This window comes from Morone saxatilis, unplaced genomic scaffold (genome assembly GCF_004916995.1).
Source record: "Morone saxatilis isolate NCDOM2014 unplaced genomic scaffold, NCSU_SB_2.0 Contig20, whole genome shotgun sequence".
Classification (NCBI taxonomy): domain Eukaryota; kingdom Metazoa; phylum Chordata; class Actinopteri; family Moronidae; genus Morone; species Morone saxatilis.
Genome location: NW_023339763.1, coordinates 17143425 through 17160663, shown reverse-complemented (window position 1 = coordinate 17160663; position 17239 = coordinate 17143425). Strand labels below are relative to the sequence as shown.

General features: G+C 39.5%; 2 protein-coding genes across 3 annotated transcripts in view; both read right to left on the bottom strand.

Annotated features, from left to right (window-relative positions):
• Window positions 1–1940: 1940 nt before the first annotated feature.
• Window positions 1941–9019, bottom strand: glra4b (glycine receptor, alpha 4b). Its single transcript, XM_035666908.1, has 10 exons — window positions 8987–9019; window positions 8454–8565; window positions 7588–7655; window positions 5590–5813; window positions 4719–4801; window positions 4493–4630; window positions 4174–4388; window positions 3404–3562; window positions 2713–2805; window positions 1941–2610 (listed from the first exon to the last, which is right to left on the bottom strand). The coding sequence occupies exons 1-10, from the start codon at window positions 9017–9019 to the stop codon at window positions 2338–2340; spliced, it is 1398 nt and encodes a 465-aa protein (XP_035522801.1). The 3' UTR covers window positions 1941–2337.
• A 1651-nt stretch (window positions 9020–10670) lies between these two features.
• Window positions 10671–17239, bottom strand: part of aifm1 (apoptosis inducing factor mitochondrion associated 1) — a 10800-nt gene continuing 4231 nt past the window's right edge. The window contains exons 8-22 of one of the 2 annotated variants that reach the window (XM_035666674.1): window positions 17136–17231; window positions 16974–17045; window positions 16444–16565; window positions 16196–16326; window positions 16024–16114; window positions 15805–15889; window positions 15649–15725; window positions 15015–15123; window positions 14794–14901; window positions 14594–14682; window positions 14376–14516; window positions 13736–13878; window positions 11506–11630; window positions 11203–11393; window positions 10671–11115 (exon numbers count right to left, since the gene is read on the bottom strand). In XM_035666674.1, coding sequence (XP_035522567.1) covers window positions 11044–11115; window positions 11203–11393; window positions 11506–11630; window positions 13736–13878; window positions 14376–14516; window positions 14594–14682; window positions 14794–14901; window positions 15015–15123; window positions 15649–15725; window positions 15805–15889; window positions 16024–16114; window positions 16196–16326; window positions 16444–16565; window positions 16974–17045; window positions 17136–17231 — 1652 coding nt within the window. In that variant the 3' untranslated portion in view covers window positions 10671–11043. The remainder of the gene's footprint in view (window positions 11116–11202; window positions 11394–11505; window positions 11631–13735; window positions 13879–14375; window positions 14517–14593; window positions 14683–14793; window positions 14902–15014; window positions 15124–15648; window positions 15726–15804; window positions 15890–16023; window positions 16115–16195; window positions 16327–16443; window positions 16566–16973; window positions 17046–17135; window positions 17232–17239) is intronic. The other variant, XM_035666675.1, reaches the window with a different exon arrangement.

The window sequence follows — 17239 nt, the reverse complement described above, 5'->3', positions numbered from 1 at the left end:
TCTTTGTAATGATGTACCTATTCCTGTCCGCAACTATAGAAATCTCAAAGCGTTTTGTTTGTTGTTTTGTTTGTTAAAAACAGGTCTATAGGGATCCTCTCATCATTCCTTTACTGCTATTTCGAGAAAGAGTCCATCTGTGTTTCACACAGACATACAGTGCTGATGTATGCAGCCCTGCTCCTACTGTTTATTCATGTGACAGCTATACCTTTTAAAATAAAATATTAGTATGACAGCTTCCTTTTATTTCAAGATTTCTTCTTAAAATGAGACCAGGTTTCCAGTGAAGGATCTGGTCCCCAGGCATGTTCATACAGAAATTCATAATCGAATCTCGCAGTATGTTAAGAATCCATACAGTCAGTGTGGGTACTGAGCAAGTCATTAGATCAGATAAAGAGGCAGTTATCGCAGTAGCATTTTGCACATTTACCACATGAAAGTAGAGTGAGGATTGAGAGTAACCTTGAATGAGGGGCGTATTAGAGGGAAGACAGATCTGTGAAAACTATAGTTCACTACTGCTAAGGTGCTTCTGGGCTTAGAGAAAGTCATAGTTTAAAGAGCCAGTTTAGAATATGATTTTCTTCTTGTTCCTACAGTGTGCTGTTTGAGCTTCACTGTGCACAATGATGTATGTGCAGAGTCTGACACTGAAAAGATGTTTTCACATTAATATGCTGAAAGTAGAAAGTTTATCTGCATTGAAAATCAGATTTCTATGGGGCGGGGCCTGCAAGCATGATTTCTGACATCACAAATATTTTGGATGTCAGTTTTGGTCCAGTACACCACTTATACTAGTGTGATGTAGAAACTTGAAGCCGCCAGTGCACATGCACCGAGAATGGACTTTACAGTGAAGTAGGAGACATCTTGTGGCCAGCAGGAAAACTTGAATGAACAAAATTCATATTCATAGATTTTAGAATTTTTTATGAGGTAAAGGAGTTTAAAGGACTTTATTCAAGGATTTTAATGAGTATATTATACAAAATTTGCAGGAAAAAAAATCATATCTGACACACATTATTATTCCAATTTGTATATGTCTTAATACATGTCTGAAGGGGATTTTTAATATAATTTACTAAATATTATAGCTGATAATTAAGTGTGCACATTAAGTGTAATCCCTTGGTTTAGACTCTGGCATGCTATTAAAGGGGGGGAGGGAAAACACATTTTCTCATATTACGTATCATCAAAATGAACATCATACATAAAAGTTACACTATGATTCAGTATTTCAAATAAAAGCATTTCTTTATTTTATATTGACCAACAAAAACTTCAAGGACATATGTTTCTTTAAAAAAATCACAAATAATTCTCAGTGTGTAACTTATTGGACTTGTTTAACACCAATACAACACCCATTGTGCAGATCTCAGGGGAACTATGTTTTGATAACTGTTCCACTATCAAGTGATCCAATCTCTAACAACAAAATTAAAATCTTTTTGTTGACATTATATATTTAATATGATTATTTCTATTAATTTTATTGTGAAAGGAACCATACTGGTAATTCACCACACTCCAGAGCCTGTTAACATCTTATAATGACATATTTTCACTTTTAATTTACATTAACTTGTTATTACTCTTTGGCTATTTGGCTATGTGTATGCCATGCCGTTATATAAACTTTGGTCAGTGTATCCTTCACTTCTTTAGGCATTAAATACCCTAATTTAAATTTGAAACACATTTTTAAAACAGATTATTCAAGTCTTTATTATGGAAAGGCTTCCTATTGGAGGGTTCAAAATGTAATTGAACTGATAAATATGCTAGATAAAATAGCCATGTCATAAAAAAATAATGTATTTCACAGGTCTGTAAAGCATAGCCGAGGTGAGAAACACAGCAGAGCTGCTAGTTCCAAAATGTGCTTCCTGGATGTAGTGATATATGTTTTGTCTCTGTGATATGACAATGTTCACCATTACACCAGTAAAATTAATGCACAAAGTAAATATTCCTCAGATGTGCTGTAGTCCAAATACATGTGAAGCTACAGAAACTGCATGTTTCCTAGAAAGTGTGAGATGCTATGCTTAAGATGCCGACTGTACACTCATACTGTACCCTGACATGTAATGCATAAAGCATCAGTGGCAATAAAAAGTGCATTTCTTTCGAAAGTATTAAAAATTCACAGAAACCAACGGACTCTTCCATGTCATGGAATTTCCCAATGGCACTGGACACGCAGTCACAACGCATCTTGCATGGCTCAGCTGAGGACTCTCAGCCTGTGAATGTTTCAGTGTAGAGAGACAGAATTAAAGGTATCCTGTGTCTTTATGGTTCTCAGACGGTGTGTCGTCACAGCTTGGCTAGAAGGTCTTCATGTCGTAGAACTTTGTAGGTTAGCCAGTAGAGGACATTAAACATGAGAAAGCTCATGGGGAAAACTGCTCTGGAGATGGTATCAATCCTTTTCGCCCGATCCACAAAGCGCCTGCGTATGTCATAGAAACCTAAACCGGGAGGTAAATCTGCAAAGACTGGTGTTGCATCCATTTCCGGCGCACTTCCTGCTGACAGTGCAAGTCCAAAACTCTGGAAGAGTAAACCCTGCTGTGCCAGCTCCTCCTCCTGGAAGAAACAGACACAGCACAGAATAACCATCTGCTCTCATTGAGAATCACATGTCTGTTGATCAGCTGGTGTTAAACTGAACAAGGCGACAGTACGTACCCGGGCACAGACACTGCACTGCTGGGCTACGTTGCCCTGAGCAGCATTGTTGCCTGACATGTTGTTTCCTTTAACCTTACTGTCACCACTTGACTGCTGATGAGGGAGAAAAAAACATAAATGTAATCATCAAACAGACTGCACTGATCAAACAGTTTCCAGCCACGACACAACTTCCCTGTGCTGCATGAATGTTTCAACTCTTGTACATTAACAAGTGATCATCATCTGTTTCTTACAAAGTGAATTCAAATCTGAGTAATGAGACAGCTTAAAGATGTAGTCAGAGCAAATTTCAATGGCATTGCATAATCCCAACAAATGAAGTACAAAGGTTCCAAGCAGATGTTTTGAGTATTGTGTTATAAATATTACAAGGTATTATTGAATCCTGCAGCTGCTGTCACACTGCTTCATTTAAGAAATACTTCATATTTAAAGGTGGTTTGGCCTATTTTTTTCTCTCCGTTTCTCTTTTCCTCGTGAGATCCAAAGTAAGGCAGCGATATGTTGGGAACATTCAGCCAACAGTGGAATATGGCAATGGCTTGTATTAATTACAGGTCAATGCCGTCTGTATTTCCCGGCTACAGTTCAACATGCAGCTGAGTTGTGTAGCTCGTGCATAGCTGGGCGCAGGGAATAGCAGGTGACAGTCGCCCGAGGGCCTGAGGGGGTGGGTTGCACTCACAGCTCTCTGCCGCTGTTGCTCTTTGAGCTTCTTCCTCAGTCTGAAGAACTCCTTGTGCTGGCGTGAAACAAAATTAACGGCTGCATACTCCAATAGTGCAGCAAACACGAATAGAAGACACACCGCCATCCAGATGTCTATGGCTTTCACATAGGACACCTGTGAAACCATCAAAATCAAATCAGTGAAATCACTCAGCGAACATTCGCGTTTCTGCCTTGTTAGGCAGTGGCATGAAAGAAAGATGGAGTTACAAACTCTGTGTCAGGAGTTACATGTTAGATTATTAAATAATTACTGATGTAAGCAATACTGCTTTACATACTTTTGGGTAATTTAAACTGAATGCTTTCCTATGTAGTGGAGTATTTTTGCATTGTGGTAGTACCATTATTTAGACTAAGGCAAACAATCTGTGTGCTTCTTCCACGACTGCATTTTCAACCATTTACGCAGTCCTGTCTATACTAGTACAAGACCTATAGGGCTTAATGCATCAGCAAAAAAATTCAATACAATTGTCTTCAAACTCCTGTCAGAACCAACACTAGGAATTAAATTTCTCTGATTTTATTGTAATTCTTTTTTTTACTTTTGCTTTCTTGAGATTTTGTCAGCTTCATATATGGAAGGTTTCTCCTTATGAGTCAAGTAGTAATTAAACATTTCAAAATTAAAAAGGTTTATTGCACACATCCAGTGACCATTTTTTTCTGAAATTGTCCAGAATTTATAATAAACAATGACTTGCACAAACCAAAGTGTCTGACCTTTGGAAGGGAGGCCCTGGAGCCGGAGCTCTGCGTGGTCATAGTGAGCACTGTGGTGATTCCCAATCCCACTCTGGCCGGAGCCGCATCCATGTTGATCCAGAAAGACACCCAGGACAGGATGACAGTGAGCAGGCTCGGTATGTACATCTGAATCAGGTAGTAGCCCATTTGACGCTCCAGGTAGAATTTGACCTCAATGCAGGTGAATTTACCTAACCACAGGAGGAGATACAGGTACAAACTGACAGTCTTATTAGAAGTTGATTGACAGTACGTATCAGGGATGTTGGCTGGCAGGTCGTCGGGTGTCATGTACCTGTGTTGTAGTGCTTGGTGCAGTAGCCGAGGCCTTTCTCCTCATTCAGCACAAACTGAGGGAGTGTCAGATCGTCGGCCACCTGCACCGCTCCCACGTCCAACCACTTAAAAATAAGATCATTCATGGTGTAGCCAACTAGAGGAGAGAGTCAAGTATACTGTAAGTTTATTTAGAAAAAATCTATATGTAATGTTTTAAAGCCTGCCTTGAAAGATCAACTCACAGCTTTCGAGCTGCATTATACACGTCTGGCTGTCCATGGGGAAGTTTTTCAGATCCATGGGGCAGGAAAGGGTAAGTGTCAACCTGGAAAACAGACAGCAAACAGGAATGCTGTATCAAATGAAAAGTTGTGTGATACTCTCACACTCCATCCTAGCTAGATACCCAAGTTAGCCCCCGGAACTAAACCGACAGCACCAGCCTTCTCCTGCTTATGTGTCACTCAAACCCTTTTTGTACACTCACCCTACATTACAGGTTGCATCAAGCAGCTCTAACCTCTTTGGCACCTGTCCTCCTGTCCGTCTGTCTCCTGCACCGCGCCCCACACAAACCTAACTGAGCACTGACAGGTGCTGACTGACAACATGTCAGCCTTTGCGGAGGGCTTGACGTAAAAAGAGCTGAGAACACAGCACCACAATCAGTAAAAATAGAAGAGTGCTTCCCCTCTCACAAGACATAGCGATCAAGATATAAAAAAACCCCATTCCTTAATAGAGGTGTTGGCAAGGATTCTACTCATGTCTAAGTAAGTATTCTAATGAAAATCCTTACCATTCCGCTACAATTCACCACTGCTTTAGTGCCACGTCACTGACCTGATTCTGTTTTAGCCTGGAGTTACTGTTTAACATGAACTTGTTCACAGTGGGTGCTGGACAGTACAACGACAATTGTATTGACGTGTATTGACATGTTGTTGGATATATATATATATATATATATATATTTAGTGGTTTAGACTACAGCACATAGAGGTTATATTCAGTTGGCCACTCAACAAACCACAGAAGTGGATTTGCAATGTCTGACAGAGGTACAGCCTAGTGCATTATTCAGCCAGACTCATGATTTTAAAAACAGGTCACCTGATGCTGTAGAGGACATTTCCATTCTGGAATATCCGAAGCAGTTTGTTGTCTGTCGTAACCTCGTGAAAGTTTGCCCCCTTTTCATTTGCAAAAAACAAGTCTGGCTTCCAGATGGAGTCCAACATTGAGGGGTCCAGGTCCAGAGAGTCATCTGGGTACTCCTTATATGCCAGTCGAGGGTCATTCCACTGCTGTCGCAGAAATACATTGAGCCGGTAGTCCTACGGTATGGAATGAAGTCATAGTTAGAAATTAAACCAGTTCTAGTTACAGAAACAAAATATGTTGCCATAAGTGGCAGCTGTGGCATTTATACCATAGCAGAATCATATTAAGAGTTTCTAGGTTTGTCAGACAGATTACACTATTTTGCATGTGTCTATACATCTAATTATGGTGTCATTTTAATAAACCTTGTGAGAGGGCCAAGATCATATGAATAAAGCATAAGTCACAAGCAAAAAACAAATCAAAGCAGTAACCTGCAGCATCTCTCAGCAGGTGAGGAGCACTGTGCCCACGCAAACTCTGACAGTGTGAGCAAAAAACAAAAATGAAGCATAAATGCTGACAAACAGACTTGAGTGCTCATAACCTGAACGACAGAAAACTCCACTTACAATATCATCAATTAAAATTTGATGGCCCTCCCTAGAGGTATTTTACAAAATGCATGAGTCTTCCTAACTCGAAACTTGAATATAAAAAAAAACAAGACTGTCCATGGGGCTCATAAATAAATGATAGTCCCTTATTTGACAGAGACAGAGATATGAGAAAAACATAGCTGACATTACAAGATGCTGTTTATAGTCATTAATTAGTCATAATCTAATGACAGTATGCTTAGGCATCATGAAATGTGCTCCAAATGGCCTCTCCAAACAGAGGGAGAAGATTCTGGCTCTTCTCCCTCTGAGGCTTCAAATGAATAAGAGTCTGATGCATCTGATAAATGAGCATTCACCTGCTCTGTTGTCCAAATAACATAGACTGAAATCCTTGCACTGGCAGCAAGTTAAACCATGTAAGGCTTTTTAAAGCAAGTTAAATAAAATCAGTTCTGATATATGACTCATCACTCTTTGTTTTCAGTGTGTTTGTTGGTTAGGGAGTGCTAAGAAATAAAGAACTTCACTTACTCCACTAAATTATTCCAAAATGTAATCAACTGATTGATTATTATATAATATTACAGATTAAACTACCCAGCAGTAGTTACAATTAGCCCCATCTTTACCAGCTGCAACAGTAAAGTGATGTTTACACAATAATACATCAATAACTGTAATCCAATAATATATAATTCTGAAATGGGCCATTCTGCATAATGACTACTTTTACTTTTGGTACTTTAAATATATGATGCTAACTTGCTTACATTAAAATTTCAGTGCATGACCTTTACTTGCCACAGATTATTTCTGCAGTTTTATTGCTATTTTACTTAAGTAGTGAGTTCCTCCCCTGTTGAAACATGATACAGAAGTTCTGTGACAAGTTATATGAGCAGGAGGAATTATTTTGAGTTGCACATGTTGAGTATAAGTATGAAACTGACTACTACAGACACCTGAATTATTATTTTTTTGGCATTTCCTTTCAAAGTGGCATTATTGTGTGCAAAACGTATCATGAGGAAGTCCTTGCTCTTAGTGGATACCATTTAAAACCTCACTTCCCCTTGCTCCTACAACCCTGCACAGTAAATCAGAAGCTTACTATTGGTACAAGCAGCAGTTATGTGAAAGAACGACAAGTCTACTTTATCTAAAACCTGTGGAAGACCAGGTACAGTAATACAGATGAAGACAGATGCAGAGGAGTTCAATCATTGCTGAAATAAAGTGTAAAACCTACTTCACTAATATCCATATTGCAATGATCAGACGATAAAAGCAGATGTTTACCTGCTTATATTTTCCACATGATCTACATGTTTTGATCATCCAAATAAAGTGTGTGGACACTGAGGGTTAAAAAGAAAATTCTCACCATAGTTGTTTCAGTGATGGATCCGAAGCTGTTGATGAAGATGTTACAGGTGACATTGACCGGAGGACCTGACAGAGGCAGATTGTCATCACACATCACAGTCACTAGTTTTCTTAAATACCACTGATGATGTTTTCTAAGGAGACCACATTAAGTATTGAAGGCTTTAAAGAGCAAAGCAGTCCCCGCAAAATAACATCTGCTTGTTCTCTTCATAACGTGTCATGCTGTGTCCTGATAAATAGACTCCAACATAATCAGCATGAAATTGTGTTGTCATTTCCAGTATGCTCCCATTAGTGTAGTCCATCTGTCGACCACTGAAACTTTAAATATTTCAGCGACTCATTTCCTGAGAGGCAATAATTTATTGATTCTCCTTTAGTTACATTAGTGTATATATAGATAATCAGCCGGGATTTACCCAGCATGCACTGACAAGGATGTGGGGCAAGTATGAAATATATATGAAATGCGACCCCAGAGACTAAGGGGGAAGTATGTCAGAGGGAATCTGCTGGCTTCACTCACAACGAGAGATCAAGATTGGCTCTAAAATAGGCCTGTGGGGTAACATAGCTGCACATTTCTGACAAAAGAAAATCTTAAAGAGACGTCTGTGTAAAAATATCACAACCTAAGGCTGTGGGTCAGCATAAAAACAGTAACACATGACAAAAAAAGAAAGAAAAACAAGGCTCCTGTGTGAAAACATCACAGCCTGCAGCATCTCTCTCTTCTGACCCATCTGTGAATGATTTGTGCTCCTTCACTGCCCAGATTGTTACTTTAAATGAGCAGCGCACTTTCTCACACCTGTCCTCGACGGAGGAAGTCCTCCCACTGCATCCCACAGTGCATGTTACCTTTGAAGTTTGGTCTGATGCGAGCGTCATAGCCAGATGTGCGTCCCATCAGTTTGTCCAGAAAGTCAGATGGAGAGGGGGCCTTGGTTGCCCTGCTGGATAACTTCATCTCCTTACAGAGCACAGACCTGCCAGGTGATGGGAAAACTAACTCTGGATGTACTGATATTTAATATTTAATACCTACAATATTTGTCATTTAGCTGGGAAAAGTGTTTTATTGGCTGGCATCTCATGCAGTTGCCTGTGCCATAAAATCCTGCATCTTACAATAATGAAAATTTTCCCTTTAATTATAGATTACAAAACATTTCATGCATAATTCTTCTGATTTTAAGAGAACAGTAATGCCCCATGGTCAAAGAAGCACATCATCATCATCTAATGTCTTATTATCAATAGTTTTATGTTGCCACTGTAAAATCATTTAAATATAGTAAATCCACTGTCAAACAAACATTCATTTACATTACAATGGCTACCGAAGCAGCAATTCACAGAGCTCTCCTATATGAATCAAAACCGTTTCTTACCTGCCTTGCAGAAATATGACAGATGAAGCCCATGTCATACACAAGATGTGCAACAGCATTCTTAGTTAGTATAGACAGTAGATATAACACCAATAGAGGAGAAAGAAAAAGAAAAAGAAAAAAGCAGAGATGCAGGGAACTTGTTGTTGCTCATCCAGCCAGGCTCTGTCTTCTGGACTCAGCTGAGCATCCCTCCCTCTCTGCAGGTGTAAATACAGGAAGCTGCTGCTGTATAATTCAAAATCCTAGGGAAGTTTTTTTTTTTTTTTCTGTCCGTGTATGTGGGGATGACTTCAAGCTATCTCTTTTTCATGGCTATATGCATGTTCAAGGAATTACTGCTAGAATATTTAAAGAGACAGGGGCATTTTCAAAGAGGAGCGGCCAACATTGCTCTTCATGACAGCATCAGATTAGCAGGAATATTTGTGATTCCAACCAGACACGTTACATTTACAGTCACACTTTTGCTGAAAAATGAAGACACAGTATATTGAATTAAAAGATAAAAGTATTTTGTAATAAGATGTCATGTTTTACCATTGATAAAACATTTCTAAGTAACCACACAGCACTGCAAGTAATTATGAACCCAAATCCACAAATTTGACAGAAGCTAATAAATATGTAATATAATACAATGGGATTTACAAGGCTCTCTTCCATTACCATAAATAAAAAAAATATCAGTCTTTAAAATGAGAAAATTCACATTAATTTAAAAGATACAGATATCTTCTACATTGGCTGTTTTTTATTGGTATGTTTTTCATATTGTGGTGATAAATTGTTAAGTGTGTAAAAAGGACCATCATCAGTACATAACTTCCTATAGTGTAAATATCTACAGATCTGATCATTAGCTCAAGATCAAATTGTCTACAATTACAAGAACAGCATTACAGCTAAAGGGAAATAGGATGGAGGCATAAAGTTCTAATTAAATCAAGTGTAACACTTCTCTTTAAGTGTCAGTACACAACCAGAGGTTATTTCTTTAGCAGATTAGTCCAAGGTTTCTGGTCTAATTATTTCATCTTCAATTCGGCGGACAAATTCAGATAGAAATGTGGAAGCTCATGTTTATTCCTCCATACAGAGGCGGACGCAGTTTGGCCATTTACTCATGTAAAATTAATGTCAAAGAAAGCGACGGGACATTATGGCTGCACGTGTTTGCTTCACACTTGAGAGGCCGCTCCACACTTCGCTCTGGAGCCCACAGTGTCAAATAGGATAAGAAATGTGTGAGGATATAAAACATGAGTGCATTCCTAATAACAAGAAGCCCACAGTAGAGAGAGAAAAAAAAAACAATGTTTCTGCATGCGTGAACATTTTCACCTCCGGACAAGATAACTAGGCCAAGCTTCATTTTAATGTTGTTTTGTTGGAGCTCACATTGGCTCTACTTAATTAAAAGTACTTCCTCACACACTGTAAAAAGTACTCGTCAGGTGCTCTTGTCTGTTCACCTTCAGACCTTTAACACCACCTCCCTCAATTTGAGAAGTTCCAATCAGTTGTATGACCCAAGTAAATTCACCAAGCAGCCCACATTGATTAAAATGCTTCAGGACAGATGAGCTCAACCACACAGACTTTAACATCCATCACAGCTCAGGAGGCAGGTCAACTCATCTGTCATCAGTGCTATTATATAGGAGCAAAATAATGGGATCACTCCAATTTAAAAATAGCTTTTATTGCAGCTTTTCTCACGACAAGCTGCTCTGATCACACAGAGGAAAACAATAATCCATGCTCGACATTTTCAGCCTGGTGGGGGAAAAGCAGACAAACAATCACATCTTGACCACGATTTCAAGAAACATGACAAGTTTGGCGGAAGATGAGACTGATTTCTCCTGAATAGAAAAAAAGAAACAACAAACCAGGCAGATAGAAATTCCAGATATTAAAATATTTCAGCAACATCACGTAATTTACATTAATTCTCCCGTTTTTCATGTATGATCAGTCGTGTCTTCAAGAGTGTGGAAATAGCTGTCAGAGTTCAGTCTTAAACATGATAATGAGTCTCAGCCTCCACCATCTTAATCCTCGTGGATGTTGAAGAGTTTGGCCACTTCATTCAGATCTGCGTGTTCCTCTCCATCCTTGATTATCTACAAATAACAGATATAAACGGTTTACAATGAACAAGTCTATATTTGAATCCTCACTATGACACACTTTTCTTACACTGTGCGTACCTTTCTTGCAATGGGCATACGGTTGAACACGTTCCACAGGATGATGCCCACCACCACCTTGTCTCTCAGGTAGAAGATGACTCCTTTCCCGTAGTCGTCTTTGTGCTGCACCATAGCGGGAGCAGGCGTTGAGGACGCCACTGGGCTGGTGGCTGTGTCCTCAGTTTCACTTTCCGAGCGAATCCCAGTTCCTGCGATACATTTAACGAGTAAGACTAAACCTGACCCTTGGTCCTCAAAGTCACTGTTTATTTTTGCTTAATGGGATTAAGATTTGTTTAACTATGTGGTAAATCCTCCTACCTGACTTCTCTGTAGCAGCTTTAGGTGTATCCTTGGCAGTGGCTTTGGCAAACACTCCTACTGTTGGTAGGCTGCTGTCAACAATCCCAATTGCCTCGTAGCCTACATCTGGCCCCAGGTCACTCCTGTGTGAAACCACATGAGATTGGAAAACATGTTGAGGGAATAATATGACTTAAAGCTCTCAGAGTAAGAAGAATTCTTAGTCCATTTATTTCTTTTTCCTGCGCTGTGACAAGACCTTTCAGTGATGCATGCAAAGAAAAAAAAACATACTTTATTTCAAAGAAACGGCTTGACACCCCCCACATCCTAATGATACTGTTTTTAGTTAAACTAATATATACTGACATTGCTAGCTGCAATGTCAGTATATATTAGCTTAACTTAACAGTTAAGCTTAATGTCATTTTGTACCAAGTAGTGTCAACTACATTTTCTAAGCAAAAACAAAATATTCTGCAAATGTATGTTAAAAATAGTTTTGCTGAAGTTCATCTTCCAAAGTAAAGTACAGCAACTTCTAGATTTTAAAACTTAACTGTCAAAACAGCTTCCAAAACAGTGTATATGTTTGTGTACCTCACACAGCTCCTAGTCTAGACATGCACAAACACACACACACGCACACAAAACAAACAAGGTTGAGGGGGCACTCGTTAAAAATTTAGCTGTGAACTTCACTGACAACCCCCCACCGCCACCTGATGAGTTTCAAGCTGGGCGATGACCTGAAGTAATGTCACAGCCAACTGACCTTTACAAATTACCTGCTGTGGTCATTCTGCCCAGAGAGCCTGTACATACACTAAATGTGGCATCATTCAGACCTATAATCAACAGGAGTGTTAGCACAGTAACTCTGAAAAAGTGCCATCATTCCTGTTAAACTCTGTTAATAAACAGGCTTTTAGTGTGACACCTGCAGACTTACAGTAAATCTGCAGGCTTGCTTTTATTTGTGAGTTTTACCATTTGAATTGTCCTTGAAAAAGTTTGTTTTACATTCAGTACTTGACCAAAAAGTTTTCAATGACGAGTGAAAATGGAATATGGACTGAGGGTATCTGTATGTTCCTAACAAGTTAAATATTAAAAACATGGACATGACGGTGTTTAAATGAACTAACATCCCATTTACACCTGGTATTAAATTGCAATCTCTATCCAGAAACGATATCTGGACAAATGACAAAATTATTATAATGAAGAACTATAGTAGTAGTACTGTAGTAACAACTTCCATATCTTTTTTTTTTTGGCCTTTTTTATGCCTTTATTTGACAGGGACAGCTGGAGAGAGACAGGAAAGTGGGGCAGAGAGAGAGAGGGGGCGACATGCAGCAAAGGGCCTCGAACCCGGGCCGCTGCGTATATGGGTCGCCAGCTCTACCGACTGAGCTAACCGGGCGCTACAACTTCCATATCTTGACAACGCGTCCGGCTACATATTGCATTTTTAGACCAGGTGTAAATGGGGTCTAACTACCACCGCTGCTACTGAATGATAAGGGGCTGTGTGTCCTGTTACTTTACCTTTGCTGTGATTATGCAGACACATTACACTGTCATTCATAGGAGTGACCCATGATAGTTTGACGAATGGACCTGTGTTGTTGTTTTTTTGGGACCGCAATGAACCCATGTTGTCAGCAGTTGTCACATTTCACCAGCTGCTAGAAGCATGCAGTCACAGCATTCGTCTGTGTAGTGCGGGCCACACTCCACACTGTAGTTACTTTTTTGGCAATTCCCTGAATATCTGGTAGAGTCCCCTTGCGATCATATCAGTAATGTTTTTAACAGAGTTAGTACATTTATGATGGGTTTAAAAATGTCTCGCCAAGTAACGCAGCACTCTGGTGGAAAGTCCTATCCTAATGTCCTCTAAAAGGCATTTTAAATATTTCAGAACTTAATGGTATTCAAGACTTCAAAGCAATCATGCATGTTCATCTGACTTCTAAAAGGATTAAATCTGAGTCATTTGCAGAATTGTACATGCTGCCCCAGTGCCCGCTTATTTAAATGTATTCAATGAATGTGGACCTACGCAATCAACAATTCAGACTAGATCTCACTTTCTCAAATATTTTCCTTCATTTCCACTTCAAGCTGGTTTCATAGCTTGCAGCCACAGCAGTTATTTGGGAAACAGTTTGAATCTCTGACCCATGAAAACCTTAAATTTGCATCACTAGCAGGAAATATGAAGTACTGCAATACCCACCAGAACATAGACTGATGCCAGTAGGGTTTGTTGGCTCCTGTCATGTTCTCTCCTGCTAGTCTCCCACTCACAACGGCGTGATCATGGTGCTCCACTCGTCTGCGGCCCAGTCTGATATCATAGAAACACGCAGCATCTCCTGCCTGAATCCGAACAGATAGGTGGATTAGAATTTCAAACTATATTAAAACTATATTACCATTATATGTCTACAGATGCGTATGGTTTCTGGACCACGACCTAAGTTTGCCTGAGGAGGGCGCTATAATACAAGTTAAGTTTGAAAAGATCAAAGGCATACATTTAAGATTCCTTGATCTACTGAGTAAAGCATATTGAACCTAAAAAACCCAGTAAAGTGGATTTAGGATGTTTGTGCTTTTTACCAACTCTCCATAAAAGTAGGCAATAAAAAGAGTGGCCATGTTTAAATAAATATGTTTGCCCAACTAGAAAAGGAGATAAAAATATAGCTGAAATAGCCAAATGGGGTTTAGCATAAACAGCAAAAATTGCTCCCACAACTAGTGACACCTGCTCTTCAATTTCCAAAGCCAGTCAAAATCCGTCACTATTTTTACAAATTACAACAGTTTATTGTCTTTGGATTACTTAAACTCCCTTATAAATATTAACTTACCACCCAAATATTGGATCTAGCTTGCAGCTCTGCATTGACCCGGTAGCCACCAAAGTCAGAGTCCACCTCCAGACCTGCTGACTTAGCAAGGTCAACATTGGGCTCCAGGCCAACAGCTGCAACAATGTGATCAGTTTTCACCTACAAGGTGAAGCACAAGATAATCAGTAACTAATAAGTCATTTCTTGAATTACAATGAACTTGTGCAAAAACCTACCAATCGGCCATCCTTCAGTTGGATTTCTAACTTATCATCTTTGCAGGTCACAGATTTCACCAAAGCTTCTGAGATGACTTTTACACCCTCTAGAAAACCGAGGACGGAATATTTCATAAATGGAGAAATGAGATAAAAAAAAATAAAGCTTAGACAATTAAGACAGTTAAGACATGCTAGAGTACAAAATGGACATGAACCTGTCTTGACTTTTTCTGTTGTCCAGTTGCTCAGATACTCAGGCAACACTTTTCCCATGTTGCCTTTCTCAGGATACATCTGTATCACCTCCAGGCCAAACTCGTTTGCTGAAAAAAGGAGAAAGAGGATCCAATGATTCAATTCAAAACAAAATGAGTTCTGTTAAACATCAATGTTATTACACATTCTGTCATTTTCTCATGTAGTCCAGTAGACTTACATCTCCTGCCAAGGGCACAAGCCAGCTCGCTGCCCAAGAAGCCCCCTCCAATGATTGTGATGGAGTTGATGTTTCTGGAGACCTTATCCAATGATTTGAAGTCCTCGATCTGTGGAGGAGAACAAATTTACTCTTTTGTTTGTCACACACACACACATATATGTCTGTCATACCGCTCTGTGCACCTATAATGGGACTGCAATGACTCGTATTGCAAGAAAACCTCTTTAAAATGTAACATCATAGAAATAGTGGACAAACAGTAAAAGCTGCACACACTGCAGTCCCCTTAAAACCATTGGAGTAACTGAGCAATCCATCTTTGTATATCTCATTAAACATAGATGTAATATTAGGTTTTAGAGTGAATCAATGTTTTTTTCTATTATTATTATTATGATGATTATGATAATTATTACGTATGTTTGCTCACACTAGAATCTACATTCAAAGAGTATTTCTTGTTATCCAACAAATAACTTAATGTTCATAATTTTGATGATATTTCCATCATGTCATACCTTTACTATTACACCCACAGCAAAAATATGACACTTATCTGGAGCTTTATACTATCAGCCAGAAACTGCCCAACTGAAATAAAGCTCTCGCCTCCTTGTGGCTAAACACTGACCTTGCGGAACAAAGTTGTCTTCTTCATCACTTCCTCTCCTGCTCTTTCAATGACCTGCAGATTTCTTGGCATTCCCCCTGAAGAGAGCAGTTCAAATTAGCTTCCACCATGTTTAAGCCACATGTGGTAAACAAATGCATTTTTTAAGTGACTTACCTGTAGCAATCAAACACTTGTCATATGAAATCTCAGTATCATCGTCAAGTTTTACTTTGTTTCCTCTCACATCCATGTGAACCACCTGAAATTGAATAAATCATGTATTAGCTGTCAGAAATCTCATTCAATAGTCAAAAAGTATCCTCATTTCTGGTATAAATAATATATCCAACTACTATAATGTATATAATTATAAAGTCAGCACACTGTCTGTACCTTTTTGCCAGTGAGAACCGCCACTCCCCCATTTTCTGCACTTTCCAATTCTTCTGGAGGAATGTAGAATGATGCTGGCTGGAAGTAGATACTGCCAAATAAATACAAAATGTTTTAACATCTCTGAACATTTTACTTAACATTTTACCAAAAGCACAAAACTTAAACACACCTTCTTTCCTTTCCATTCCACTGTTTGAAACGCAGTGTTTCTGTCACACTGGGATCATCAGAGAACCACAGTTCCTTTGAAAGGGGTGGTCTCATGTATGGAAGGTCTGGCTCATCCGTCACAATCAATACCTGGTAGCAAAAAAAATAAAAACACAAATATAACTGAGAAACTAAGGTACAACAAGGTGGACTGGATAATGAACTGAATTCTGAGCTTTTATTGTGGAAAATAGAGGCTTGACTGACCTTGGCACCGGGGTCTCTGGCTCGAATAGACCGGGCAGCAGCAAAAGAGGCGGTACCCCCACCAATCAGGAGGTAAGGGGTGTGTGAGGGGACCTTGAGAGAGGCAGGTACGACGTCCACTCCTGGAGTTGGCATGAGAGAGCGAGAGCAAGCACGAGAGAAAGGGAGGGTGAAAGAGAGGAGGGAGAGAGAGTGAGAGAAATGCAAAAAGCAAAGACAGGAGAGCGGCATAGTCAGTACAAGGTCTTAGATGCTCATTATCACACAAATACACCTGAAAGGAGTAAATGGAAAAAGAAATAAAATTTATCATGTGAGTGAGATTAAACTTTATCACTACAAGAACCCAAACAATGTGGAAAAGACATGAACAGGCAGGGTAAACAGCTGTAATGAGAAAAACTGTTAAAAACAAATAGAAGAAGAAGGTGTTTGAAATTAACATTAACATTATCAGAATGGGGGGAAAAAAGTATCGGTGACGTGTCTGCCCGCTTCCCGCTCCAACCGAGGCTGGACTATGGTCTTACCACTCTCTGCCACAACTTCAGGTTGAGACTCGGGTGGCTCTGCTGCAGGGCTTTCTGCTGCTGCTGTAGGTTCTGTTAGTATAACCGGAGCATTAACCAGTTAAGACAAAATAAACCCTCAGATGTGGTAAATGTACATCGCTGGTTCCATGCACAGCTTACCACTCTCCACAACAGGTGCAGGGGACGGCTCTGTAAGCTCAGCAGGGGGAGCCTCGGCAAGCTCAGCCAGGGGAGGCTCTATGAGCTCAACTGGGGGAGTCTCT